The sequence below is a fragment of the Canis lupus genome, chromosome 10, assembly GCF_003254725.2.
Source record: "Canis lupus dingo isolate Sandy chromosome 10, ASM325472v2, whole genome shotgun sequence".
In the NCBI taxonomy this organism is placed as follows: domain Eukaryota; kingdom Metazoa; phylum Chordata; class Mammalia; order Carnivora; family Canidae; genus Canis; species Canis lupus.
In genome coordinates, this window is record NC_064252.1 from 38,873,733 (window position 1) to 38,901,108 (window position 27,376).

At 49.7% G+C, this 27,376-nt stretch overlaps 1 protein-coding gene and 1 non-coding gene across 12 annotated transcripts in view; both read left to right on the forward strand.

Annotated features, from left to right (window-relative positions):
* The window catches only part of FHL2 (four and a half LIM domains 2), a 67,551-nt gene that overhangs the window by 36,659 nt on the left and 3,516 nt on the right, over positions 1 to 27,376 (forward strand). For 8 of the 11 annotated variants that reach the window (XM_049115388.1, XM_035721709.2, XM_049115389.1 and 5 more), the window contains exons 2-5: positions 8,745 to 8,924; positions 16,477 to 16,651; positions 23,458 to 23,627; positions 26,452 to 26,638. In XM_049115388.1, the coding sequence (XP_048971345.1) occupies positions 8,769 to 8,924; positions 16,477 to 16,651; positions 23,458 to 23,627; positions 26,452 to 26,638 (688 nt within the window). In that variant the 5' untranslated portion in view covers positions 8,745 to 8,768. Of the gene's footprint in view, positions 1 to 5,331; positions 5,470 to 7,054; positions 7,119 to 8,744; positions 8,925 to 16,476; positions 16,652 to 21,736; positions 22,305 to 23,457; positions 23,628 to 26,451; positions 26,639 to 27,376 lie in introns of those variants that run through there. The other 3 variants (XM_035721712.2, XM_035721713.2, XM_049115390.1) reach the window with 3 other exon arrangements.
* On the forward strand, positions 25,140 to 25,247 carry LOC112675781 (U6 spliceosomal RNA). Its single transcript, XR_003146058.1, has one exon. It is a non-coding gene; the product is annotated as a U6 spliceosomal RNA (small nuclear RNA).

Here is a 27,376-nt window from a genome sequence, read left to right on the forward strand (position 1 = left end):
AGATCTTGGGACTTCTTAGCTTCCATAATAGTGTGAATCAGTGCCTTGTAACAAATCTCTTTACCTATGTGGTGTATACATGTATATTATAGACATATAATATGTATGTGTGTATATATATGTGTATATATCCTGTTGGTTTTGTTTCTCTGGAGAACCTAATACAACTCTTTAATAACTTTGCTTAAAAATTCTTCCACCAGTGGGGCACCCGAGTGGCTCAGTCAGGTGTCTGATTCTTGGTTTCAATTCAGGTCATGATCTCAGGGTCATGAGATCAAGCCCCATGTCAGGCTCCACATTCAGTGGGGAGTCTGCTTGAGATTCTCTGCCTCTGCCCCTGACTCGTTTGCTCTCTTGCTCTTTCTCTCATGAATAAATAAATAAATAAATAAATAAAATCTTAAAAAAAATTCTCCCATAAGCCATCACTCATGTTGTTTAAAGATTCCATGACTACCTTGCTACTGGTGGTGTGAATTTTCTTTTTGCTGTAAAATATGGCCCCCCTCCTGGAGATCTAAGGAAAGATCTGGGGCGGGATCTGATGTCTCAACCTTTAGTTCAGTTCTCCTGAGTTATTTGCACACCTAGTCTGAACTTGGACATCATGTGTCATCACACTTGTCCTCGGCTTTTGTAATTCGTATGTTCACAACCCTGAGTTAGTCTGTGGCTTAAAGATCTTTAGGCTTATGGTACTGAGTGAGGCAAGTGATTTCTGTGCCAGTAAGAGAAGCAGCTGTCCATTTTTTATGGGTAATAAAATGAATATCACAGGGCATCCTCGGAGTCTGGACATATTTAGGTTCTCAGTCAAAAAGAAAATGGATCTGTCTGTGTGTGTTGATACAACTTTTGGAACCAATGAGAATTAATCAGCCCATGAAGAAGGGAGCAGAAGATGTGCAAGCCTGTCCTGACAGGATCCCACTGCAGTGTGCTAAAGAAACACCATGAAGGAAGACGACCTGGAGAAGGAAGAGACCAGTTGGGGCTCATAGCAGATGGAAGGCTGGGTAGACGGAAAGTAAACAATGGGCTGCCTTTTGGAGATTGGGGGAGACTGATGAGAGAGAATAAGTGGATTTCCTTGTGTTCCTGTGGGAACAAAGCCTAAATAATGTGTTCACATGTTCCCAGGAAGGTGGTGACAGAACCATAGGGTGGGGCCTCCCCAGAGCCCCCACACAGGGCTGATTTATGAGCCTGAGTCAGCCCGCCATTCTAGCTGACCTAATTATACTTGTCTTGCGTTGACTGAACTGACATGTTTTCAGATTAAATGACAAGATAGTATCTTCAAGGTGATTTAAATTCTTTGGAGCTAGAACTATTCTGGAACTCTTTAGTGATCATGTGTTTTTTACCCCAGTCTCTCAAATGCCTAAAACAGTACGTGGAGAAAAGTGGTTACTCAAGATATTCTTATTGACTGGTCTTAAAAGCCTGTAGAACATCAAACCAGTCTCACAACTCTTATATTCAGACTTAAATCAGAAACTTGGCATTTGTCATTTTCTCATTTCTTTTCTTTATTCAGTATTGCAAAGATAACCCAGAAGATAGCGGTTTACCTTAGTCAAGCATTGTCTGTCACATAAAACATTTCCTTTCTTTTTTCCCCAAAGATCAATTTATTTATTTCAGAAAGCTGCAGGGCAGGGGGTGGAGGGCTGGATGCTTGAGCAGGGGAGGAGCAGAAGGAGAGGGAGAGAGAATCCCCAGTCAGACTCCCTGCTGAGTGCAGAACCCTGACATGGGCCTCAGTCCCAGGACCCAGAGATCATGACCTCAGGCGAAATCAAGAGCTAGCTACCCAATAGACTGAGCCGCCGGCACCCCTAACACAAAATGTTTTCTTAAAATTATCAGAGAAAAATCAAGATTTTTTTTTTTAAGTTTTTGAAAGTTACCTGTTTCTGTACCAAATTATAAAACATCCCTGACCCCTGCCCATGTACTCGGTAAAGTCTCATTAAATTAATCCAGACCTATATCACATAGTGATAGGCCTAGTCAATCTTACACCTTACCAACCCTCTAAAAATCAATTTCAGGGGCACCTGGGCAGCTCAGTCAGTTAAGCATCTGCCTTTGGCTCAGGTCATGATCTCGGGGCCTGGGATCAAGCCCCACATTGGGCTCTCTACTCAGCAGGGAGTCTGCTTTTTCCTCTCCGTCTGCCCCTCCCCCACTCATGCTCTCTCTTGTCAATAAATAGATAAAATTTTGAAAAATGAACTTCAAATTGATTCTAAATACATAATTATGTTCTTTCAAATAGCAAACTCCTTGAATTTGCATCTCTCTTTTTTTCCTCAGAATTTTTATTTAAAAGAAACAGTTCAGCTAGATTGGTAAAGAGTGTTAGAGGTGAGCCACATTTGTGTGTCAATACTTCTGTCCATAGGAAAGCCTACTGGTGCGGGATGTTCTCTAGCTATTATTGGAGGTGTGAGAGCTGCTGCTCTTGGACAAAGGATCTTGGATTTATAGGCAAGCTGCATCTGTGGAGAACATCCAGGGCCTTTCCCTGGTGTCTGGAGCCTATAGCAGGGGATCTAGCACATTCTTCACAGAGATGCTGGGAAGTGTCTCCTGGTTGGTTTTTGCTTCTTGACCTGTCCTGGGCTGTGCATCTGTGTGTTCACATGAGTGTAGAGTCCAAACACAATAAGTAAAATTCTACCCGCTGTGGAAGCAGCAGTTTATCTGGAAGGGGGAAGAGAGGCCAGAGACAGAGGAGAAAGAATGAAGCCCGCGGTCTGCTATTAAAATTTCTAGCATCAGATGCCAAACCACATTACATTTTGGGTTTGGTATGCAAAGGGAATTGTTCACACAAAACATTCCTCATTTTCATTCTTGATTTTTGCCCACATGTTTGTACTCTCCATCCATTTGTTCATTCATTCCACAAGTATTAATCAAGCGGCTGACTGTGTTTATCACCTGGGGGTGAGGCCCCAGCAATAGGCCTACCTTCACTGGTTTGGTGGGGGACACAGGTGGTCACAGTGTTGCATGGTGTCATGAAAACAGTGCATTTTAAAATACATTCTTTGAAAAGAGCCTACATACAACAGACTGATTTTCTGAATTCTGTCCAAAAAGACTTGATAAGCAATGGAATTTCCCACCTGGGTCATTTAAAGACAGACATGGTTTCAGCAGAGGCTAACTTGCAGACCCAGCTGCTCGTGTTCTGGGAAGGATTTGGGAATATTTGCGGATTTCTCTTTAAGAACTGATGACATCCGAAAAGTCTTATAAAGCAGGGTTGATACAGGTTGATACCCTCAATTGGGTCTTGAGGAAGAGGGATATGGCACCTCTGGGTCGGATTGAAGTCGGTAGCTGAATAAGGGGAGCTTTGGAGACAATGCTTGAGGGAGACCTCTTTTGCAAATCTGGCCTTTTTTAGGCAAGCCCCTGCGGCCCAGAAGGTGCCCTTCTGGGAAGGACAGGCCCAGTACCTGGCACTCTTGGGCTGGCCAGCTCACCAGCCTCCTCCTTCTATTCCCAAGACATCACTCCTGTTAAAAAAAAAAAAAAAAAAAGTGCATGAACTACCTGGCTCTTTGTGTCCTAGTGTCTTTTTACCTTCTTCCTTTTTCTTTTCTTTTTTAAGATTTTATTTATTCATGAGAGACAGAGAGAGAGGCAGAAACAGGCAGAGGGAGAAGCAGGTTCCATGCAGGAAGCCTGATGCGGGACTCGATCCCAGGACCCCACGATCACGATCTGAAGGCAGATGCTCAACCACTGAGCCACCCAAGTGTCCCTCTTTCTACCATTTTTCTTGGTAGAAAAATGCCTCTTCCCATCTCTCTACTTCTCTTTCCTTGCCTCTTCCCATCTCTTGCCTCTTCCCATCTCTATACTTCTCTTTCCTCTCTCTGTCCCTCTCCCCTTCTCTGTGTTTCTCTTCTGTGTTCTCTGACACTGGCCGTCCCGCCAAACTTTTGTTTCCCAGTTTTAAAATCTGCAGAGATAAAAATACCCCACATTTCTAAGCATGGGGACTTTTAAAATAATAGTAAGGTTTGTGGTAAGGGAGCCTGTGCATCACTGCTCCCCTGCTCTCAGAGCCTTGGTTTTTTTCCACCCGCCCCAAAGCTGGGCCCGTGGGAGACCCCCCAGGGCCAGGTGCCTCCCCACCTGCAGCCAGGCCTGCGGTGCCCCCGGGGCCCGCTTCACTCAGAGCAATTAGCAGGCCGAGCCACACCTGTCCCCTGCCAGCCAGCTTTTCCAAATATCCTGCTTGCTCAGAGCCGAAGAGGGAATGACGTCAGAGGATGAGTTGCCCCTGGCAAGGGGCGAGAACTCCAGGACGCTGTAATTTGGAGTTGGTTCAATGAAATAGCAAGTCAGCAGCCACACCTCTGCTCGGGCGCCTCCTTGCAGGCTGCTGCTAACCCCTCTCAGCAGGTCTGTGTCCCCGGGCCGGGCAGGAGCTTGGTCTAAGCCGCCAGGACGATGCGGAGCTTTAGACACAGGAGGCAATAGTACCCCGTAGGTTGAAAGAATCCTTACAGACCCAAGATCGTCCTATTTTTATTCAGAGAAATGACTCAGAAGTAGACCTGAACACCCTGGAAACATTTTTAAACAGTCAGTGCCACTGGGGTTTGTCTTCATCACCCCCCACCCCTACCACCAGTGGCAAGGTCGGGCCTTCACACGGTAAGCCCTCGGCTGGGCCTCGTGAAGCCGTTGCCTACAAGGCGAAGCCAAGTTCATGGTCAAGACTACAGGCCTTCCTTCCTTTGAACTTTGACTACCTTCTCAGTTCCTGTGCTCGTCCTCCCCTCTACACATCACGCCTCAGCCCTGCCATCCGCCCCCTGCCCTGCAGTACCACCTGGTTTACCCTTTTCCAGCACGAAGAGACCTCTCCGGGCTTCCCATAGTACCCGCTGTGTCTCCCCATCACTGTCCTGAGCGTGGAGCTTGGTAATCTGTCTGATGCACAGTAGACTGTTGAGCAACAGGGGTTTGAGCTGCACGGGGCCACTTTTACATATTTTTTTCCATTAAATACTGTACACTACAGTAAATGTATTTTCTTTTCCTTGTGATTTGCTAAATAATATTTTTTTAAGATTTTATTTATTTATTCATGAGAGAGACAGAGAGAGAGGGGGGCAGAGACATAGGCAGAGGGAGAAGCAGGCTCCGTGCAGGGAGCCTGACGTGGGACTCGATCCAGGGTCTCCAGGATCACACCCTGGGCTGAAGGCAGCACTAAACTGCTGAGCCACCTGGGCTTCCCAATATTTCTTTCTTTTGCTTTCTTTTTTTTTTTAGAGAGATTTAATATATTTATTCATGAGAGACAGAGAGAGACACAGGCAGAGGGAGAAGAAGCAGGCTCCATGTGGGGAGCCCCATATGGGACCATCCCAGGATCCTGGGGATCACACCCTGAGCCAAATGAAGATGCTCAAGCACTGAGCCACCCAGGTGCCCCACTAAGTGACATTTTCTTTAACTTACTTCATTGTAAAAATGCAGTATGTATAATTCATATAATATACAAATACATGTTACTTGACTGCTGGCATTATTGGCAAGGCTGTTAGTAGTTAGGGTTTGGAGGGGGGTCAACAGTTACACGTGGATTTCTGATGCTTCAGGTTGTTGGTGTCCCAACCACCACATTGTTCAAGGGTCAACTGGATATCTGTTTTCCTCCTAGGCTGCACGTACCTTCAGGGAATGCCTGTATTGTATTCATCTCTGTATCTCCAGCACTTTGTATACCTTCTGACAACAGTTCCAGCTCAGCTGATGCTTTTGGAAAGAATAAATAATCAGAGGATGTATAGGATTAAAAAATGCAAAGTTATGGGGACATTCTAATGTAGGTCTATAGATACATGTTTCCCATTTAAAGGAAGCTTAAGATTGGTAGTGTAGGTTTAAATACTCACTTTTTAATGTATTTTATTTTATTTTTAAATATTTTATGTATTTATTTGGTAGAGAGAGAGCAGCAGAGGGAGAGGGAAAGGCAGAGTCCCCGATGAGCAGGGCCCCAGCATGGGGCTCGATTCCAGGACCCTGGGATCATGACCTGAGCTGAAGGCAGATGCTTAACCAACTGAGCCACTGAGGTGCCCAATACACACTTTTTTAAAAAGAATATTCTATCTGGTAGTATCTAATTAAAGGAGACCTGGAATTAAATACTTGGTAATAGAAGGGAAGTCTTTGGTTTTCTCATTAGCTTATGGTCTACTTACTTTGACTCCCAGGGTCTGTGCTTCCTATCATTCTCTGGGAACCCATAAGGGGACCTTCTCAGACTGAGTGTATCCTGCTCTGTCCCTCATCGGTGATGGGTGCTCATTTTATGCCTTAACCCACTGGTTTGACAGAAGTGCTTTCCTAATCCCTAAAATTGTAGTGACTTCATAGCAAAGATAAGGAACAAGGTGGGAGAGAGAGCCACTGTCATGAGAGTCCCTCTCAGCCCCTCTGGGCAGGTGGCAGCCGCTCTGCTAGTCCTGCTGGGAGTAGGCGTCAGTGCTGGTGACACTTGTCTCCCTAGAGCCTCAGTCCTGCTTTGAGCAGAGGCAGGGCCTCACGTGTCCTCAGAGTTTACTTCCGTAGATTATTTCTGTCCCGGGCCCGTGGAACTGGAGGAGGTGAAACACATATGCCAGGTACATGAGCAACATCATGATCATTACGCTGATGGAAAAAGTTCATCCCTTTCATTGGCTTGAGAACGTCAAAACGGCCTCTGGGGAGATGACCAGTACAGCCCGTATCCTTACCCTAGCAGGATCCCACTGTGTTTCGTCCCAGCCCACATAGAACCACTTTTTGATTTAGATCGCGAGTTTGTGTTTTCTAACACAGGTGGCTTTTTTGGGAAAAAAAAAAAAGCCCATGTGAATCCTCCTTTTTCACTACTATTCCTGGGCTCTGGTTTCTCCGTCCATACAATGAGGTAGTTGTCACAGATAATCTCGGGAATTGTGTCCAGCTTTTAAAATTCTACTTTATAGTTCTGTCTCCTTTTGTTGTTCGTATTTCAGATCCTCAAATCGTTACTCTTATATTTTTGTGAGAAGAACAGGCAATCAGCCTTTAATTCCCCACAGGTAAATGGCAACCTTTATGGGAAAAATATATACGTTGAAAAGACAGCTCTCGATTGTGATGACATAAACGATTGCCATTTTCAAGGGCCGATAACTAAGAAATTACAGGAAAGCACTGAATCTTCTGCCAACATTGCTGCCGCAACCTGAGAAGGCCTGAGTACAGAGGATATTTATACATTGGGTTTCAGAAGAATAATTCAAATGCACAAGAGCCTCATCTTGTAATGTTATCACAAGAATGTCCAGACAATGTTTTCTTTAACTTTGGGAAGAGCAATTTAGAAGGCTGGATTCTGCCACATGGGTCCAGCTGCATGTTTAATACTCTTGGAAAAAAAAGTTCTATAAACACAGAAATCACCAAGCATGGATGCTTGAAGGATATTTCTTTCTTTGCTTACCGTTGTCAGGACCATGTATACACAAGAGCACGAAATTAATAAACACGATCAAATTTACTGTTATTATAAACCAGGCAGCAATATTTGATTTGCACCACAGGCTTTTCTGGAATTTCACTCTTCGATGGTTCAAAGCACTGGACATCGAACCAAGCGTAATTAGAGTTCTCGAAACGTGGCTCAGAGTTACATAGTCAGTCTGCCTAGGTAACAATTTGTAAAACTTTTTACTTTTAGCCAGTGAAATACTGCCACATGGGAAAATATTCCTAAAGGCGACTGAGTCTGTGTTTTTAATGCCCAGGAGCACATCTCTGCACCACGCTTGCCCACAGTGGCTTGAGAAGCTCCTCCCCCCTCCCTCTGCCCGGTCTTGTCCCCCCTCTGCCCCTGCACACTCTCTGCTCACCCTGGAAAAAAATGCAGGGTGACTGGCACGGAGCTGCATTCCTGTTCCTCTCTGAAAGTCTCAAGGTATTGTCTGGAGAGCCACTGACTGCATTTCCCACGGTGTGATCATCTCTGTTCTTGGAAGCCAGCCTCCCCCTTTACCCTGCTGTCTGGATACCTGGGCAGCCCAAGGGTAACCTTTTCATAGGGGAGAAGTGACTCGCCCCCCGGAACACATGATAGTTTTTCTAGTGCAATGACAGGTTGTGCTTCCCAGTGCCACATCACGGTTAAGGGTAATGGTCCTTTGGCATCTCCGGTTTATCAGCTCCCATCCCCCCTCCCTCTGGACACTGTGGTTTCTTACTCTTCAAAATTTATGCATTAGAAAGGGGAGCTCATGGAAAATACTTTTATAGAAATGAACATATTGTTTCTATCCCGACCTTTCTATTTTGGGGGTAGGGAGAAAGGGAGGATGTAAGGCCGCGTTGCACGTTTGAAGCACACAGCCAGCCTTGCCAGGGTGAGAGCTCTGATGCTGGCTCTCCCTGTGTCCAAAGTTGACATAGCTTTTTGTGACACTATCAACAATGGTGGGGACTTTTAAGGAAGTGGAATGCGTTCAAACAACAGAACTGCCCCCAGGCTGTGTGTGTGTGTGTGTGTGTGTGTGTGTGTGTGTGTATCACTGAAAATCGCAACTGTTGAAAGGCTGAGTTTCAGTTCTTTACCCGGAGGGGATCCCATCCCTTGGTCAAAGATGACAAGAGACAGCAGGACTGCATCGTGAGTGTGCTCACAGGGACCTGTACTCTCTCCTTTCTGATAGGTTGCTGAAGGGCCAGGAGTCACCATGACCGAGCGCTTTGACTGTCACCATTGCGAAAAATCCCTCTTTGGCAAGAAGTACATCCTGAGGGAGGAGAGCCCCTACTGCGTGGCATGCTTTGAGGCCCTCTATGCCAGCACTTGCGAGGAGTGTGGGAAGCCCATCGGCTGTGACTGCAAGGTACCCCTGGGTCTCCCCAGTCCCCGGCAGCGCCCACACTACTCTTGGATCCCTTGAAGCTCCCCAGAAACCATGGGCTTCTATGTGGTTCGTGCTGGAGCTCTGAACCTTAGTGCCTATTGAAATTCTGTCTCTTGAGCCCCCTCTGATGGGCTCGTTCCCTCCAGGCAGCCTTTCCAAACCTCCTCCCTGCGGCTGGTCTGTGCCCACGCCTAACTCACCTGGCTCATCCGGGGCAGAATGCAGAGGGCTCTGTGCCGTGCATCCAGCCTGGACCACAGAGAATTGCCCCTGGAGGTCCCCCCCTGGTGGCTGGGATCTCTGATAGCTTCACCTGCTTATCAGTTGCTAAAACCCACTTGACAGGACTTTAAGTGATTGTCCTCCTTGGAGCCACAGAACTGGTACAGAATGGGGGCACTTGGGGAGCTCCCAAGGAATCCCCATCTTCATGGACTTCAGGGTCATTCGTGGCATCTTGGTGTCTCTTTTCTGCTCTCCCCCCTTGAACCCCACAAGGGCCCCTCTCCTCCATGGTCATGAACGTCAGGACGTAGCTGCTGCCTGATTGGGTCAGGCTGGGTCTGCAGCTGGGCAGCTCCAGCCGAGCCAGTGCACGTTCCTGACGTTTCTGTCCTCTAGCATGTCATTCCCAGGAAAGGCAGGAAGCAGAGGGCCGCACCATCACTTTCTGCTGCTGGGTATTTGGTGACAGTTGGGAAACAGCTCCCATCCTGTGTGGAGAGAAGCCTTTGCTCCAACAGAGATGAAGGCTCTGCAGCCTGGGCCACTTGAAACCAGGCCACAGCCACGTAACTTCTGGCTAGGGACAGGGGAGCCCTGCACAAAAGAAACCAAACAGCAGAAGTCCTGCGTAAACTTCAAAATGTGCAGAGGGTGGGCTGCTGTGAGCAAAAAAGTGGCTGATCTTGCTAGTCTGAAAAGCTAGGTTCTAAGAACCTCGTGGGTTCTTAGAAGGCTTTATTCTTTATTGACCAGGCCAGACATAAACATAAACTGCCCAGTTCCAGTCCTGGCTCTAACTATCTGTGTGAGCTTGGGCTGATTTCTTGACCCTTCTGTGCCTGTCTTCCCCTTTATGAAATGCAGATAAAACAGGTGCCAACTTGGTGGGGTTACTACAGCATGTGGCTACGAAGCCCCAGCACCCCAAATAGCAGCTCATGGTTTTGTAAACTCCATCTGACTACTTACTCATTACTCTTCCTGCAATGCAGTCCCTCCACGCACCCTCTGGAAGCTTCGCCCTCTCTCTCTCGATCCATTTCCAGAGTAGAAACATCAATAAAAATGTCCAGTAGGAGGAAGAACTAAGAGAGAGAGAAAAAAATAATTCATTTATAAAAATTTAATAGGCTTAAGTAGGTGAGAGGTCCAGATATTTTGACAGAAAACAACTCTGGTTTAGAGGAAACGTTTTGGATATTTGGGACTAGTCATCCTTGACCGGGGGCTAAAGTAAAAACAAAACAAAAGTCCCCTCTCAGTTCTCCAACATGATTTAGTGCAAAGACCCTTAAAACTAGTTTCCCTTCGGCACATACTTGATGCACAGATAAACAAGAATCCCCCAAATGGGGCCAAAATCAACAAGACTGCTGCAAAGCCAGGAGTTAATCATGCTGAACTTTTCAACCCAGATTCACGGTTTACAATACATGGAGTTCCGCCGTGTGGTTGTCTACATTTTGGAAGGAAAAAGGATGCCTACTTGAAGTTTGACTTGGCTATTTGGGGCTCTTGAATATTTGGAATTGTTTGCTTGACTTTCAGAAGTAATTATGTAGTTGACTTTGTGGAGGAAGCAATGATAGGAAAAACATTCCTGTTATTTCAGGAAGTAGACCCGAAAGTCCTGGCTTGATAGAGCCACTGAGCTCACAGATGTGGGGGCTCTTCCCTTTTCTTAAAACAGCAGAGTCACCTGGAGCCCCACTCACCTCCTCCTCTGAAGGACACACTTGCACGTGTATATAGATTTGAAACACTGGCACACCGATGGGTGTTGAGTGACTTTTATGTGATATAGATGAGATTTCAGGACCTGTCTCTGTAGTTAGCTCCCATACGTTTGAAAACGTTTCTGTTTCTCAGATGTATTTGCTATTTATGTTTAGTTGCTCTGAGGAAATGGTGTGCTCTCCAAGGAGAGAAATCATTCACTTCAGGACCAGGGGAATAGGTGAGAGCGGGTAATGCAAACAAAATTTCATGATCCTCTAACGTTACCCTGTTCCTGACATTTTTCTTGGACATCTGTGGATACTAGCAAAAAAAGTTTTTTGGCCTGATTACAGATATTTTTGGATGGATCTCCTTAGATTCGGAGCTTCAAAAAATCAAGAAACTAAGGAAAACGTAGGTGGGGCCCGTAACTCTAGAGACAGCTGCCAGTGCTGGGCACTTCACAAATCAGGGACTTGAACAACCTCTGGGCCACATGGCTAGCTCAGTTTGTTTCTAGAACACACTTTCTAGCTTCTGAGTAATTAGGTGGGAAACACCAAACTGATAATCAATTTGGCGCAAGTCCACCCACCAAACTGTTTCTCAGCGAACATCTGGAAAGCTTTCAAGGATCAGAAAGTCTCTGGGGTCCTTGGGCAGAAAGCAGCCAGGCAGCTGAACCGGGAGGCGGAGGCTCTTACCTGTCCACATGAAATCTCGATGTCTCTGCCATGCTTCCAGAAGGCTCCTGACCACGGCTGGTGTAGGAGGCATGAGGTCAGATTGGAAACGCCCGTTCTTCCCACCCTGGAGCAGGACTCAGGCCTCCCCCCGCCCGCCCTCCTGGGCCTTTGTGGGAAAGGCTACTATTCCAGACACGTTCCAGACACGTCCTCACCGTCCAACTCCCACACGCAGCACTTTTTTATTTGTTGAGGTGATTTTTAAGTGCTTGGTGAGTGAATCATCTTTTTAGAGTTTCCATGTAATTTGTCCGCAAAGGTTGTCATGAGCGGTGAAACTATGCTGATTTATTTAGAGATCCTCCCGTCAGGGAAAAATCTGTTTCTTTCTTTTCTTTTTTAAATATTTTTTTTAATTTTTATTTATTTATGATAGTCAGAGAGAGAGAGAGAGAGAGAGAGGCAGAGACATAGGCAGAGGGAGAAGCAGGCTCCATGCACCAGGAGCCCGACGTGGGACTCGATCCCAGGCCTCCAGGATCGCGCCCTGGGCCAAAGGCAGGCGCCAAACCACTGCGCCACCCAGGGATCCCGAAAAATCTGTTTCTAAGGGGAAATGAACGAAGCAGGATCCTCAGAGCCGGGAACGAGGCTGACCAGGTGGGGAACCTCTCAGGCCCCGAGAAACCAGAGGGGCCCCTGGCAGGCAGGCCACCAAAGGCACGCCACGTTCGGCGGTGACGTCCCCCCCGGGGGCCTCGAGCCTCCGTGCCTGGGTTCCCTGCAGCCAGTGTACGTGTGGGGACTTAGGTCGCCCAGGAGCCTCCGTGTCCACATCTGAAAACGGGCTGCCCGCCTCACAACTGTCACGGGAACTAAGTTCGCCACCACGGCCGGGACCCCTGCGACGGCCACGCAGAGCCAGTGCTGTCCTTTCTGCCACCGTCTGTGCTCCAGGACCTTCGTTCTTAAGTATTTGGAGGTACACGCAGTTAGAAATGTGATGCCCTGACAGTCTCAAAGGACATCTTTCCAAAGTGCAGAGCGTGAAGGACTCTGAGAATCTGTCAAGTGAAATCGTGTGGATTTAAGGCAGGATGGGTTTGGGAAAACCTCGTCTGAACCCGCCCCCCCCGCCCCATCCAGGCAGAAGGGGGTGAGGGAGGGGTGTTGCCAGCAGTAGCCTGGGTTTGGAGCGACCCTGTTGCCTGGGGCCACCTTGGGCCAGCGGAGGGGCCACTGTCCTGCCTGGCCACCTGCCGGTCCCCTGGTTCAGCTGGTGTCTCAATCAGGGCAAGTTCCAGAGCCAGGCAACGAATGCTTCCCATATTAGGAATGATTCTGAAGTGGAAAAATATGAAATCTGAAAGGAAGCGTTTGGGCCTAATCTTACATTGTTTATCAACATTTTACTGCACTTTGTGACATTTCCGTAAGCACAAAATTAGCCTTGGTATTTTTTCTGGGACGTGTAAAAGATCTTTCTTCCTGCTTTTCTTTTCTTTTCTTTTCTTTTCTTTTCTTTTCTTTCTTTTCTTTTCTTTTCTTTTCTTTTCTTTTCTTTTCTTTTCTTCTTCTTTTCTTTCTTTTCTTTCTTTTTTTCCTTTCCTTTCTTTGTTTCTTTCTTTTCTCTCTCTCTCTCCCCCCACCCCTTTCCTTTTCTTTCACCCTCTCTAAAGGACTTTAAAACTATGATAGTTCCAGGACATTTTGATGTTCTTCAAAGTCAGTGAGTCTGTACCTCTTAACCTTGTACCTCCAGCATCTAAACCGTGCCCTTTGGGGACTTCACGGTGTACTTGATTCGTAACAGAATCAAGCTGGATGCACTAGGTCGGTCCTAAGAACGAAAACTAACCATCTTTTTGGAGCTGCAGGTGCAAGAAAGGAGAGGGCCTCCAGGTGCCAAGACTTTGAGAGAAGGACTCAGGGTGTGACATGAAGCGCGGGTCCAGACACACAGGTGTGGTCCATTGTAACAGCTTCTGGGCCCTTGGGTGGTAGGTTCCAGCCCATCGCTCGGCTCCGGGGAATCCTGTGCCAAAAATCTTTCCCCATGCCGAGACTAATGTCATCTTGGCCAGAAGCCTCAGTGTGCCCTCAGAAAGCGAAGCTGGCGGTGTCTCATTACCTTTCTCTTGCCATAAAGTCTTTTCTCACTTCCTATGCATTGTGGGCTTTCTTAAGAAGTGAGTCCAAGAGGAAGCTGTGACATAAATTTATTAGCTTCACCCAACTTCCAAAGAGAGCACGCAGAAAGAGACTTACAGGGAAGCCTGGTAGCGTAATGACTTAGATAAGGGCTTCCATGCAGGGTTTGGAGAAAGATGTTGACATGGCTCGCTGCCGTGGTGTGGTAGGTGGGGGCGGTGCACGACTTCCCTCTGGTCGGGGCAGCTCCCAGAGCAGGTGGCCTGCCAGCTGGGCCTCGCAGCTGAGCTGGATTCTGCTCGTTGAAGAGGAGGCAAAGGGCCTCCCAAGGCAAAGTATGGCATGGGCCGGGGTGCAGAGGTGTGATAGGCCGGGACCTGGGCTTTGGAAAGTCTAGAAGCCTTGTGTTGATGCCCAAGTCCAGTCAAGTTGCATGGATGATATCCCAAGCAGGAAGGAGCGCCTTCTAGGGCCTAAGGTCTGCTGGCACATCGGCTTAACCTGTAGCTGCTGTGTTTTCAGGTTAACTGTGTGTAAAATGGGTTTCTGCAGTGCTCCTGACCCATGGGAGCATTTAAACAAACTTTTCCAGGACTGTCCATGCACATCGGCCCCTCCGCTGCTCTTTCCTCCTGTCTGGGGGCTCCCTCAGCAGGGAGGAGACTGTGGGGGGCATCTGGTGGCTTTGTTGTCACGTTTCACAGAGAGGTTCCTCCCTCAGTTTTTTGAAGATCAGCCCTGAAAGGCAAGTTTCCTTGAACCCGTATTTCCTTTCCCTCTTGTTTCACTAACAAGCTGTGTGGCCCGGCCATTGAGGCTGATGCCCTGGGCAGAGCTCACGCGAGCGCTGGGCCTGGGACTGCCTCCCCTCTGCCCTCATGCATTCGTGTGTGCGGCCAACGTCCAGGACTCTTCATCTTGGAAAATTTGAAACTGTGTCCCCGTGAAACACTACGTCCTGTCCCTGCATTTGACTATTGGGGACATTATCTAAGTGGAATCGTATTTGCCCTTTGGCATCTGGCTTATTTGCTGAGCATAATGTCCTCAGGGCTCCTCTGTGTTGTAGCATGCATCAGAATTTCCTTTTTGAGGCTAAATAATAGTCCCTGGTGCAAATGAACCACATTTTTCTTCTTCATGCATCTGTTGATGGACTCTTGAGTGGCTTCCACTTTCTGGTGACAGGGGATAATGCTGCTATGGATACAGGTCTACAAATTCCTGTTTTTGATTCTTTATGCATATACCCAGATGTGGAATTGCTGTATCACATGGTAATCCTATTTTTTATTTTTTTGAGGAACTGCCAATACTGTTTTCCATAACAACAACAACAACAACAACAACAAAACGTTAAATGCATTTATTCCATAGTCAGCATTTGCACAGTGATAATGATTAAAAACTCCTGACTCTTCTTAAATTAGGCTAACTCCCATTCGTAGTGGACAGGGCTGTAATGGCTTGTTCGACGTTATTCAAAATCTCAACAAAGGCAGTGCTGAGCTGTATTCATTTGTGTACAAAATATGGCATTATTTGTGGATGTTTTCAGTGGATACATACGGATCTCATCAAAGAAAGCAAAGAGTAACACAGGCTCTACCAGGAGTTTACCTGGGATGGTTCACTGCAAATAGCTTTCGAATCAGAGGGACATGAGCTTGAACCGTGCTTGGCTCTGCTGTGTGACTGTGAGGTCTGCTCACATAGCTGCTCTGAGCTTCTGCAATAATATTTACCTTGCAGGGATGCATGGTGCCTGAGCTCACCACCTGGCAATGAGCAGCATTGACTGGTGTCCCTGGAAAAGAAAAATTATGATTTCTTCCTGGAGAAATACGGGCTTCACAATTTATAATGAGTTTGCCTATTTGGCCGTCGACTCAAATTATAGCAGTTTATACTTTGTTTCATTTGTCCAAATAACCAGTGGAGCACCCTCTCATTTAAACGGTTTCCCCTCTTATTTAAATGGTTCATCCCCTCTCCAGTGCCTTCAGGAGCATCTTAACCTCTGTGCAGAATTAAAAGGGCCCCCCTGCCCACCTCTATCTCGCCTCTGCTATGCTTATGAACTGTCTCTGCCTGAAAGCCCCTCTCTAACCCCCTCTGCCCATGTCCCACTGTCCACTGATCATCCACACTCAGCTGGTGGCACCTGCACCAGACATCTCTCTGTCCCCCTTCCCTCCAAGTGAAACCAGGGCCCTGTCCTTGTGGCTGCTTCTCTGAAATTCCCTGTACCCGGGCTTCTCTATCCCATCCGGTGTCCCTGTCATCCCACCATCACACGCAGGCCCACATCTCTGTCCCATGTCCCTGTGATCCCGCTGTCACATGTGATTTTGCTGAGCTCCCTCAGAGCTAAGGGCTATGCTGTGTCTCACTAGTTGTCAGTGAGAAGCAGTGATGAATTCTATGCTCTCTGCTCCTCTTCCCTGCAGACGATATATAAGGGAAATCCATGTGTTTTGGGAAAGCATCTCTTTCTCACACACAGACACACCCTGCGCACACGTGCACATACACACACACACACAGTTGCCCTGAAATGCAACAGGAGGAAAGTAGCCCTGCTCTCCTGGTTTCACCAGCAAGGACATGGGCCAGGAACATGTACAGACATCTGCCCCTCTTCACTCCCCGTCTGCCCCGGGATGTGAATGGCTCTCCCAGGCTGTGGTTGGGGCAGAGCAGCCCAGACCCCCTGACCTCTCATTGTGTCACATGCTCTGGGTCTGCAGGACTTGTCCTACAAGGACCGACACTGGCATGAGGCCTGTTTCCACTGCTCGCGGTGCAAGAGCTCCCTTGTGGACAAGCCCTTCGCTGCCAAGGAGGACCAGCTGCTCTGCACGGACTGCTACTCCCATGAGTACTCCTCCAAGTGCCAGGAATGCAAGAAGACCATCATGCCAGGTCAGGAGCACGCCCTTCACCCTCGCGATGCCGCAGAGCGTGCTTGCACTTTTCTTGCCTTACCGTTGCTGACTTCGTCCACAAGAGCATTGTGCCCTGCTGTGTGCCAGGCGCTGGCCTGGTTGCTGGGTGCTCATGGAGTAGTGAGTCGAGAGGCATACCCCATCCTCTGTCCTCCCCGCATGCTCAACAGACGTTCGTTCTCAGTAGACTCAGACTTGATCACAGCTGGGTCAAGGGTTAAGAAGAGTAATAAGGTGACTTGTCTGTTATGAGGAGGATGGGACTGTGTACCGTTTCTTGGGGAATGTTCCTTTGCTTTGTGGAACAGAGGAAGCTTTTATCTTAAAACCTTCAATGTATAGAATTCTTAAATACAGAACCAAAAAAGTCTTGATAGTCACATACAGAAGGAGAGTAGCCACCAAGGGAAGAGCCTGAGATGTGGACCCTGGGTGAGTGAAAGGCACACCTGTCGGCTGGGGCTAGCTCACAAGCCACATGCCACCTGTGGTGTCATCTGCATGACCGGTAAATGTTACCAGAGGGTAGATTTGGTGGGATCAGCAAAGAAAAATACAGATTCCTGGTTCAGTCTGAGTTGTAGGTAATTTTTTAGTATCTGACCCATTTGGGACATCTTTTTAAAAAACTTTTACTTATTTATTCATGAGACACACAGAGAGAGAGAGAGAGGCAGAGACACAGGCAGAGGGAGAAGGAGAAGCAGGCTCCTGCAGGGAGCCCCATGAGGGACTCAATCCCAGGACCCCGGGATCACGTCCTGAGCTAAAGACAGATGCTCAACCACCGAGTCATCTAGGTGCCCCCCATTTGGGCCATCTTGAACCTGGCATCCCTACCAGGGAGTCCCAGGAACCCAGGAGAGAGCTCTGTGCTCTGAATGTCTGCTGGAGATGTACCCCCATGGAAGGACTAGCGTGAAGCAGTGGCTAGGCCCCTGGAATCCAGTCAAGTGGAGGTGCTCACTGGCTGGGGACCCAGCCTGCCGTGAGCCATGGAAGTTTTGGAGAGATGTAGCCCTGAGGCCTCCTGTTGGCAGAGCTTCTCTTAAATCAGGCTTAGGGTGGCAGGAGGGGTGCCAATCCTGCTGAGAATCTCCAGCCAGCTGTCCCTTGCACCCACATTGCCTGGGGTGTGCCCACCCTCAAGACAGCCTCTGAAGCGGGTATGCATCTTTTATCCCAGGGAAGTTTAGGATTAATGGCAGAGGTAAAAAAAAAAAAAAAAAAAAAAAAATTCTAACCCACCATAATGTATTCAATCTGATAAAGTAGGTGTGAAGTTTCCAAAAAATGTGGTCTAAAGAGGAAATTAAAGTGTATAACTGAATATGTGATTTAGGCTCATGGTTTCAAATTGGAATTTTCTTAATTTATCCCCTGTTGTGACGTTCAAGGTGTTTTATGATTCGTCATGTTTAGAAGCCTAATTCATTTCAACAACAATCACTTAACTTGAGGTTGGGTTTGTTGGTTGAGGTTCTTAAAAGAGATGCTGTATGTGTGAAACTCTCAAGTGTAGTTTTAGAGGAGCTGAGGTCTAGGAGTACCTGGGTGGCTCAGTTGATTAAGTGTCCAACTTTTAATTTTGGCTCAGGTCATGATTTCAGCCCCGTGTGTCTCTGCACGCTGCTTGAGATTCTCTCTCTCTCTCCCCTCTCCCTCTGCCCCTCTGCTGCTTGTGTGGGCGCATGGGCTCTCTCTGTCTCTAAAAAAATTAGATAAGGGGCCGCTGGGTGTCTCAGTTGGTTAAGCATCTGCCTTTAACTGAGATCGTGATCCCAGGGTCCTGGGATCTAGCCCCGCACTGGGCTCCCTGGTCATGGGGGAGTCTGCTTCTCCCTCTGCCTCTGCCCCTGCTTGTGCTCTCTTGCTCTCTGACTCAAATAAATAAATCAAATCTTAAAAAAAAAAAAAGGAGTTGAGGTCTGTGCCTTAATAAATAGAAGTAAACACAAAGGTCCCTTAGAAGTAATTTTTAAAAATTCACCATGTTCATTAATGCTGTGATAAGATGTGTCCGATGAATGGAGGTCAAAGGTTTTGAGTTGGTTGCATCAACAGATTGTTAATTTTCAAAAACCCCAGTAGCCTGCTGAGTCACAGGATATCACACAGGAGCTGGGTTCACTCTGACATGTGATGGGAATTAGGGCCCCCACGTTCATTTAGAGCCAGACTCTTCGGTGGAAGACTGCTTGCTGTGGCGCAGTTTTCCTTTTTATTTTTGGTTTGCTTTGTTTTTGGCAACAAAGAGCTACTGAAGAGTGAGCGAGAGACTGACGTGCGGAAAGTGTTATTTTAGGGAGACAGATCGGATAAGAAGGAATACATTTTAAAAAAAGGCAAGGGCATAATCAGGCCTTTGGTGAGATGGTTTCTTATGGCTGCTACATTTCTCTGGTTAATACATCTTAAAAATAACTTGACTCCGTGCTATTAGAAGGAACAAAACCCCCAGAGCAAGGCTGCTTCCAGAGCTGCGTCAGCACAGCAGATGTGGGAGCAGGGCCCAGCATGGGGGCTGTGAAATGAAGACCGAAGCCCACATAAGGCTGGGCCGACCCACAGGGAACTCCTGTCCCACAGGGGGTCACACATGGAGACAGCGGTCCCGGCACGGTGGCAACCACGAAATTTAATGAGAAACAAATGAAATCTTTACTGAGTGTTCGTGACAAGAGCCCATGGAAGTTTCCATTCTGCCTGACAGCGAGTGGACTGTCGCCATCCCCTTCCCCACCCCGCTGCCCGCCCCTGCCCCAGCTGCGGAGACTCCTGCTCCCCTACAGCGGGCTCTGGGGTCCCACGTTCTTCTTGTTCATCATGCGCACCATTTGTTTGCTTTGCTTTGCTTGCTTGTTTGCTCCTCCTCAGCAGAACTCCTGCTGGCCTGACGGGGACAGGCTCCTGCCGCACCAGGGCTTAGGGTGCCGTGTGAGGTCACACGGACACCTGGCACCTACGGCTGGCCACGGACCCTTCAGACAGCCTAGGGAGTTTACCGTTAGGATAGTGCACTGTGTGGGTGCTAGAGAACCCCCCTCCCCGACCCAGCTCAGGCACTTGCACTGAGAGGCAGCTCCGTCCCACGACAGGGAATTGTGAAGGCATTGACACGCTAAAATGACCTGAAGGTGCACCTGGTCTTGTCTCCCAGCGAAGAGAGCAGAAGTTTCAGTGGCGTGCCCCCGGCTGTGGTCAGCCTGGATCAGGACCTTGTGCGGGGCTCTGGCCTCAGAGCTCTGATCTCCCTGTCGGCCAGATCGGAGGGCGGCCTGGAGCCCGCAGGTGTGGACGACCACTGACTTCCTGCCACCTGGGCAGCGGTGGCTAATGCAGAAGGTGGAGGGACAGAGGACACGCAGGAGAAAACTGCCCGGAATGGGGTGCTTACCGCCCGGCTAGAAGGAAGGCAAAACAGCAGCATCGGCCTCCTCTCCGATTCAGGGCCTTGGCATAGTCCATGTGCGTTGGGCGCAGGGCCGGTACCGGGGGCAGGGGTCCCTGCTTGGCTGCGCAGGAGCAGGCGGCCCTAGCCCCTTGCAGCGAGGGGGACCCTTGGTCTCCCCGCCCCCACGCCTGCCACTCGGAGTCACTTTAAATTCTCAAGCAGTCCTGCCAGTGTCCTCGGCCCACCATAGTGTCTGTCCCGGCTTCCCTCTCGCTTTGGGGCTCCTTCCCCAAACTGTCAGTCCTCAGGGCAAATCTAGAAACTGCCAGGTTTGGGTTTCAGCCTCCCTGCTCTCCGGCTCTGACTGCACAGGTCAGTGCCCCTCACCGAGATGTCACTAGGGCAGCCGGGCTCTTCCAGGCCAGCATGGGAAGGGGCCCCGGGGAGGTCACACTAGAGCATCAAAGGGTGAGCTGGGTTTCACCTGGTAGAGGCGTCCCAAAAGGACACTTGTGGCGGAGGACATGGGCTCAGCGCCAGAGGCTGAGTGTCCAGAAGAAGCTTGGTGAGACAGACTGAGAAAGAGAGAGAGAGGAGAGGGCCAGGGGAGGGATGGGAAAGAAGAAAGGGAAGGGAAAGAAAAAAAAGTGCTAAATCCTAGCATGTACTTCCTTTCTGTGGTCTGATTTTTGAACGTGCTACAACTAAATCCAGATGAATGGGAGCGCGGTTCATCCGAGTAGCTCTGACAGTGCATTTAGGGTTTTAGAACAGGAGGCTGGTCCTGGCTGACAAACGCGCCCCTTGGCCCCCTACCTGACACAGGTCCCGCCCCCGAAGTAGTCAGGAAACCAGGAGTCCACTGGCCCCGATGCCCCCGATGCCCCCAGCCTGACGCCCCCGCTCCGCAGCTGCTCAGCTGCAAGGCGGCCTCCGCCTGCAGAGCAGTCGTGCAGATGCACTGCTTCCTCCGAGCAGCCTCCCAGGCACTGGCCCTTCACCACCTTTCAGGATCCTCACTTGTTCCTTTCAATCAGAAAGAGACACCCCTTCCTCAGGACCCCAATCCACCTGCGGGAGAAGCCACGGTGGTTAGAAGGCCCCTTGCTGCCACCTGCTGGCAGTGCGTCCGGCACACGAGGCAGCCCGAGCAGCTGCGGCTAACGGTGCGGCTCACAGGCGCCCCCCACCCTGTGGGCTGCAGGTGCCCCTGGGCTCCCCACCAGAGACCAGGCAGGCCTCTGACCCTGGCCTGGCTGTTAGAGGGCGACTCCCGCACACCGGGAACGCACTGGATCCCAGCCTGCGTGTGGTCTTCAGGGAGCAAGCTGTTGCCCTGTGTTCGCTGACAGGATCCTTTGGCTATTTGAGCTGCTCTATGAGCAGAAGGCCAGAGATTAAAAGAGCCAGTGGCAAAAATACACGTGGAAGGATGAACCCCTGGAGGCAGAATCATTCCAGATGTAGATCCCAATTCTCCCACTACTTTTATCCGAAGTTCGGGTGCTCGGTCTATTCTCCTAGTATAAGGTTTCAGGGAGCCCACGAAGACCATCAGGTGCCCCACCTTGAATTTCCTCACACGCCTCCCCACCTTGCAGCACCTACACTCACCCTGAGTGTTTTATGTACTTATGGGAGGTGGTGCCACATGTCCTGTCTTGGACGTACAGGAAGCTGACACATTAACCCGAAAATGACCTTGAATAAGATAATCTTGCAGCAATTCTCCGCACATCTCCTAATTTCTTCAGAGATGGAGATCCCCCTGTCACGTCAACCTTGCAGGCAGTCCGCATGCAGCCCTCAGCCTGTCATTTTGGCCATATTAGCTTTGGATGGGAGTTTCCAGATGCTCGCATCTCACCGCCCGCGTGATGCCAGCTTGCGGCCACCCTGGACCAAAGTGGGAGCCCCTGCTCGCTGCCTAATAACCACCCCGGATCCTGCTTTGAAGTCTAACTGGTGTGTCCTTCATGCCACAGCCCCTGGATGCCCAGTGAGCCCCCGGGCTGCCTAACATGTTTCCAGAAAAAAACAGGCCACTACCTGGGGCCTTGAAGGCCGCGGGGTCTGTCTCAGCAACCCTTTCCTGCCAATGTAGTGTGAACGCAGCCGCAGACCATTGAAGGAAGTGAGCAGGTGCGGCTGCGCTCCAGGAAAAGCCCAGCTGCAAAACGGGGGCGGCACAGACTGTGCGCAGCCACAGCACCCCCGTCCTCCCCGGCTGGCTCAGGTATTCAGAGCACATTTCTTTTTTTTCACTTCTTACCCTCCTTTCCCCGCAAAATGTACCTTGTTGCTGCCTGCAAAGCGTGCTTGCATACGCATCTGTCTTGAACACATCTGTCACCTCTTTCTGTAAAATACACATACTTTTATTCTCTTGGAAAAGTATTGGAAAATGTCCACAAATCCTGAGCATTTGCTGTGACTCCGGCTCAGGGGCGGGTTCAAGGGTGGGTGGGGATGGGGGTGGGGGTGAACCAAACAGCATTTCCGTTCTCTAGGACTTCTTCATCTACTTGAAGAAATCACATAAACATAGCACACGACAACAGTTATTCGAAAGGAAATGCAATGTCACAAGATTAGAATCAGAAAATTGCTAAATTGGCCATCCGGGCATCACTTGTGGCTTTTAACAGCTGCATTCAGTGCAGCGGGGAGAGCATGGAGACCCCGCAGCTTGGTTTACACCTCGGGCCATATAAGGTGATCGGTCGGTGTGGAGGCTCCTCATGGGATCAGGCTTGACACTCTAGGTTCGTGTACAGCACCACCACTTTCCATCCGGTGTTTTTTTTTTTTTTTTTTTTTTTAAGATTTTATTTATGTTCATGAGAGACACAGAGAGGGAGGCAGAGACGCAGCAGAGGGAGAAGCAGAAGCAGGCTTCCTGCAGGGAGCCCAGTGCAGGACTCGATCCCAGGATCCCGGGGTCCAACCTGAGCCAAAGGCAGATGCTCAACCACTGAGCCACCCAGGTGTCCCTCATCCTGTGCTCATTAACTGGCTGCAGGGCTGTGTCCCACTCCGTTGGGACTGGTCTGAGCTAGGCCAGCTTGCTCTTTCTGCTTTGCCTACTGAGACATGGAGTGACAGATCCTTTTCCCACCTAACGTTCATTACCTCCCTGCTGGACAAATAAACCTCGAGTATGCACAGAGACTGTTCTGGGAGCAAGGTGTACAGCAGTGAACCCCCAAAAATACACAATCCCTGCCCACTCCCAAACAGTCCCGTTTGGAGGCCAGCCTCTGAGAGCCACAGTGATGCCACAGTCACAAAACTAGGTGGTGGCAGGTTCTTGACGAGGGGCGCTGGGAGTGCAGGCCTGTCATGTCGTCAGCTCTGCTCTTTGCCGTCTTCTTGCCCTCTTGTGCCAGGTACCCGCAAGATGGAGTACAAAGACAGCAGCTGGCACGAGACCTGCTTCACCTGCCACCGCTGCCAGCAGCCCATCGGTACCAAGAGCTTCATCCCTAAGGACAACCAGAACTTCTGTGTGCCCTGCTATGAGAAACAGTACGCCTTGCAGTGTGTTCAGTGTAAAAAGGTAGCTCTCACCTCCCCCGGGACCTCGTGTATTCCAGTCTGTTTGCCTTGGCTGTCAGCCCCCTTTCCCCGGGGACAACACCCTTGGTACTGGGATGGCACAAGAGTCTCACCTGTCCGGCCCCGCATCCCAAAATTCTCATGTGCACGTGTGCATTTTATCCACTGGAAGGACCCCCATCCCAGGCCTTCTTTTGACCGCACAAGGGCCACTGGGACCTGAGATGGGAGCCTGTAGCCCTCCCTCCTAGAGCACTGCCGAGTTTTTGCTCCTATTCATGACATGACGTTAAAGGGGAGGAAAACTTACTATCCCAGAGCTCCTGTTACACTGTCCTCCATCAGTAGACAAGAAACGAGCTGCTGAACCTCGTGGGAGGGAGGGACGTGAGAAGCAAAGGAAAGTTGTGGCTGGGACAGGGGACAGGTCACTCGTTGCACCCAGCCCGCTCATCTCGTGCCGTGCTGTCACGGCCATTAGTCAAAGACAGAAAAGGAGCGCCACGCCTGCCGTCCTTTGCCCTGGCAGGGCCTGCTGGGGAGCGATCGCAGAGCCTGTTTGGCTCCGGCCTGTTCACTGACGCTGCTGTTGGGCCTCCGTCTGCGGAAGAGCCCGGCTGCTGTTCCCTCTGCTGGTCGGCCTGACCTCGAATGCCCGACCTGCTGGCGCCTTTCCAAAGGGCAGAGTATTGCTCACTCGCCTTCATGCTCTCTCGTCTCCCTCGGCCTCGTGTCCGTCTCATTTTTTAAACTACGATTTTAAATTCCACATCTTCCAACTTCTACTCGTAAGATTATATTACTTTTCTGCTGTTTTTTCGCTTCCTCCTTAGATGAATCGCTCCTTCCTGTGTTTATGTCAGGAAGCCTCTTTCTTCTCTGCTCACTCCCTTTTTGTTTGGTTTGCTCTTTCTCATCAAGATCCACGGAAAGTTCACGTCATTTGCTTTTCTTGCATTATTTTCCTCCCAACCTTATTGCTACTGTGTTCGGTGGCAGAAGTGAAGGTAATGCATCCTCCGGGAAGCACAGCCCTGTGGGTGTTCATCAGGACTGGTGGAAGCATTCACACCAGTAACATCCACCCTCCCGCAGCGCAGGAGGCGCTCAGGGGCTACTAGGGCCTGGGGGGAAACACACTTCGGTGGCAAACGTTCAAGTGCTTATCGACAAGCGTGATTTGGAGGAAAACAGTCGTAACAGAGCGTACACAGGGGCCAGCTGAACCAGTCGGAGGAGTGGGAGCCAAGCTGGTGTTTAGGGAGGGCTGCTCTGGGACAGTGACACCCACGAGCATGTCTGACCCAGCTGGGCCATGCGGGGTGCGGGTGGGCATGTGGGTGCAGAGAGGACAAGAGTATGGATTCCACGTAGAGCAAACCTCTTACTACACCCACCTTCTCTGTCCACACAGACACCTTGCCACTGAATGTATTTTGCATAAATTCTGTTCCAAGGCGGGAATTTATAGGAAGATCATTAATACATTATAGTTTAATGAAAAGAATATACGGTGCTCACTTCGGCAGCACATATACTAAAATTGGAACAACACAGAGAAGATTAGCGTGGCTCCCGCACAAGGATGACAGGCAAATTTGTGAAGCTGTTCCATATTTTTTATGTTGGCAAATTGAATTTAAATTCTAAAAAAATTAAAAATAAATAAATAAAAAGAAAAGAATATATGATAGACTCCTGAATCCAAGTACCTGCTTTGTCTTTAGCTAGCAAATTCTCAGGCAAGTCCCTTAATTTCTCTGGGTCTCAGTTTACTCACTTGTAAAATGGATATAATGTCTGTAGTATGTAAGGGCCTTTATATAGTTGACCTTTGAACAACACAGAGTTGAAAGGGACCAACCCCCCTGCACAGTTGAAAAACCACATAGAACTTTTGAGTCCCTAAAAACTTACCTAGTAGCCTGCTGGTGACCAGAAGCCTTCCCGGTGGCATAAATAATCGATGCACACAGCTGTTGTATGTTATACGTATCCTAAACTGTATTCCTACAATAAAGTAAGTAGAGCAAAAAAAAAAAAATTCAGAAAGTTATAAGAAAAAAAGCATTGACAGTATGGTACTGGGTTAATTGAAAGAAGCCCATGTACAAGTGGACCTGCGCGGTTCAAACCTATGTTGTTCGAGGGCCAGAGCTGTGCTTTCTGTAAGGACTAGAGGCAGCGCTGGATGCCAGGGCGGGGTGACAGACGGGTCTATCGAGCTGAGACTCACCGTCCTTCATCCACTGTTGAAGTATATATATGAAAAGAGAAACACGATAAAGTTGAGGTATCGATGACCAATTCTGTCCCATCTGGCTCCCCGCTCCCCGGGCCCGGGGGGCACCAGGCCCAGGGGGCCAGGCCTCCTCCTTCCACCACTAGGAACTGAGTTGTAAGCGGGGTTCTCCAGGTTAGCACCCGGAGGGAGGCACGGGGATTGTCACGCGTGACCCGTGCACAGCTCAGGGCTGGTTCGCAGTAGGGTTGGCATTCACCTCCGGGTCTCCCTGACGTGGCGCCGTCTTCACCCGCCCCGCACCATGGGGAAGCACGCTGCCACCGGGCACTTGCACTTGCAGATGCCTCAACCTCCCGAGGGGCCGAGGACACACGTTGTGGTGCCGAGGTCACGGCTGGGAAAGCCGGGGTCCACGGCAGGGCCCTGAGAGGAGATGGGGACTCAAAGGGACTGACAGCTTGGGGAAGCCGTTTCTCGGTGACTTTTAACAAACACGGGACGTGTTCCGGACGGGGATCTGGCGTCGTCCAGAGGCCACCCTGCCTCGGGAAACTGAGCCTGGCCCTCTTGCCTCCTCCAGCCCATCACCACCGGGGGCGTCACGTACCGGGAGCAGCCCTGGCACCGGGAGTGCTTCGTGTGCACCGCCTGCAAGAAGCCGCTGTCGGGGCAGCGCTTCACATCCCGGGATGAGTTCGCCTACTGCCTGAGCTGCTTCTGCGACTTGTACGCCAAGAAGTGCGCCGGCTGCACCAACCCCATCAGTGGTGAGTGTCTCGAGGGGCCCCCTGAGCACGCCATGGCCGCCCCGAGGTTAGATGAGGTACAGGACCTCAGCCCTTGGAATTGTTTCTGTGCCGAGACCCTGGGCCTCACCGAGGTTCTGAACAGAGGCGGTGTCTCTGCCTCTGTGCTTCCTGCCCTTGTTACACGGGGAACACGTCAGCAGGTGACACTTCCCCTCTAGCTTGCCTGATCCCTGAAAACCACATGTCCTGTTCTTAGGGGTCTGTGCTTTCTGCTTTCAGTGGGGTCATCCCCGAAGCCGCAGTCCGTGAGTGTATGGCACGTGGAGCAGCACAGTCAAACTGGCATTTCCAGGCTGAGCCACTGAACTGTTTTTAAAGGTGCTCCCCAAGGGCACCTGGGTGGTGCAGTCGGTGAAGTGTCTGACACTTGGTTTTGACTCGAGTCATGAGATCAAGCCCCACGTTGGGCTCTGCGCTCAGTGTGGAGTCTGCTTGTGATTCTCTCTCCCTCCCCTGCTCATGCTCCCTCTCTAAATAATGAATTAGTTAGTTAAAAATTAATAATAACGGTGCTCCCTAGCATCCTAGGGGGACTTATCTACCACAAGGCCCTGACTACGTGAGGGCAGAGGACAACGTTTTAGGTGGTTCTTTCTTATTCCCCGAAGGCTCTGGCAGTGTAAGAGCCCAGAGCCTGGTTGGCTGTAGACTAGCATTGCATTAAACTATTAGATATGCCAAGAAATTGAGTGTGGA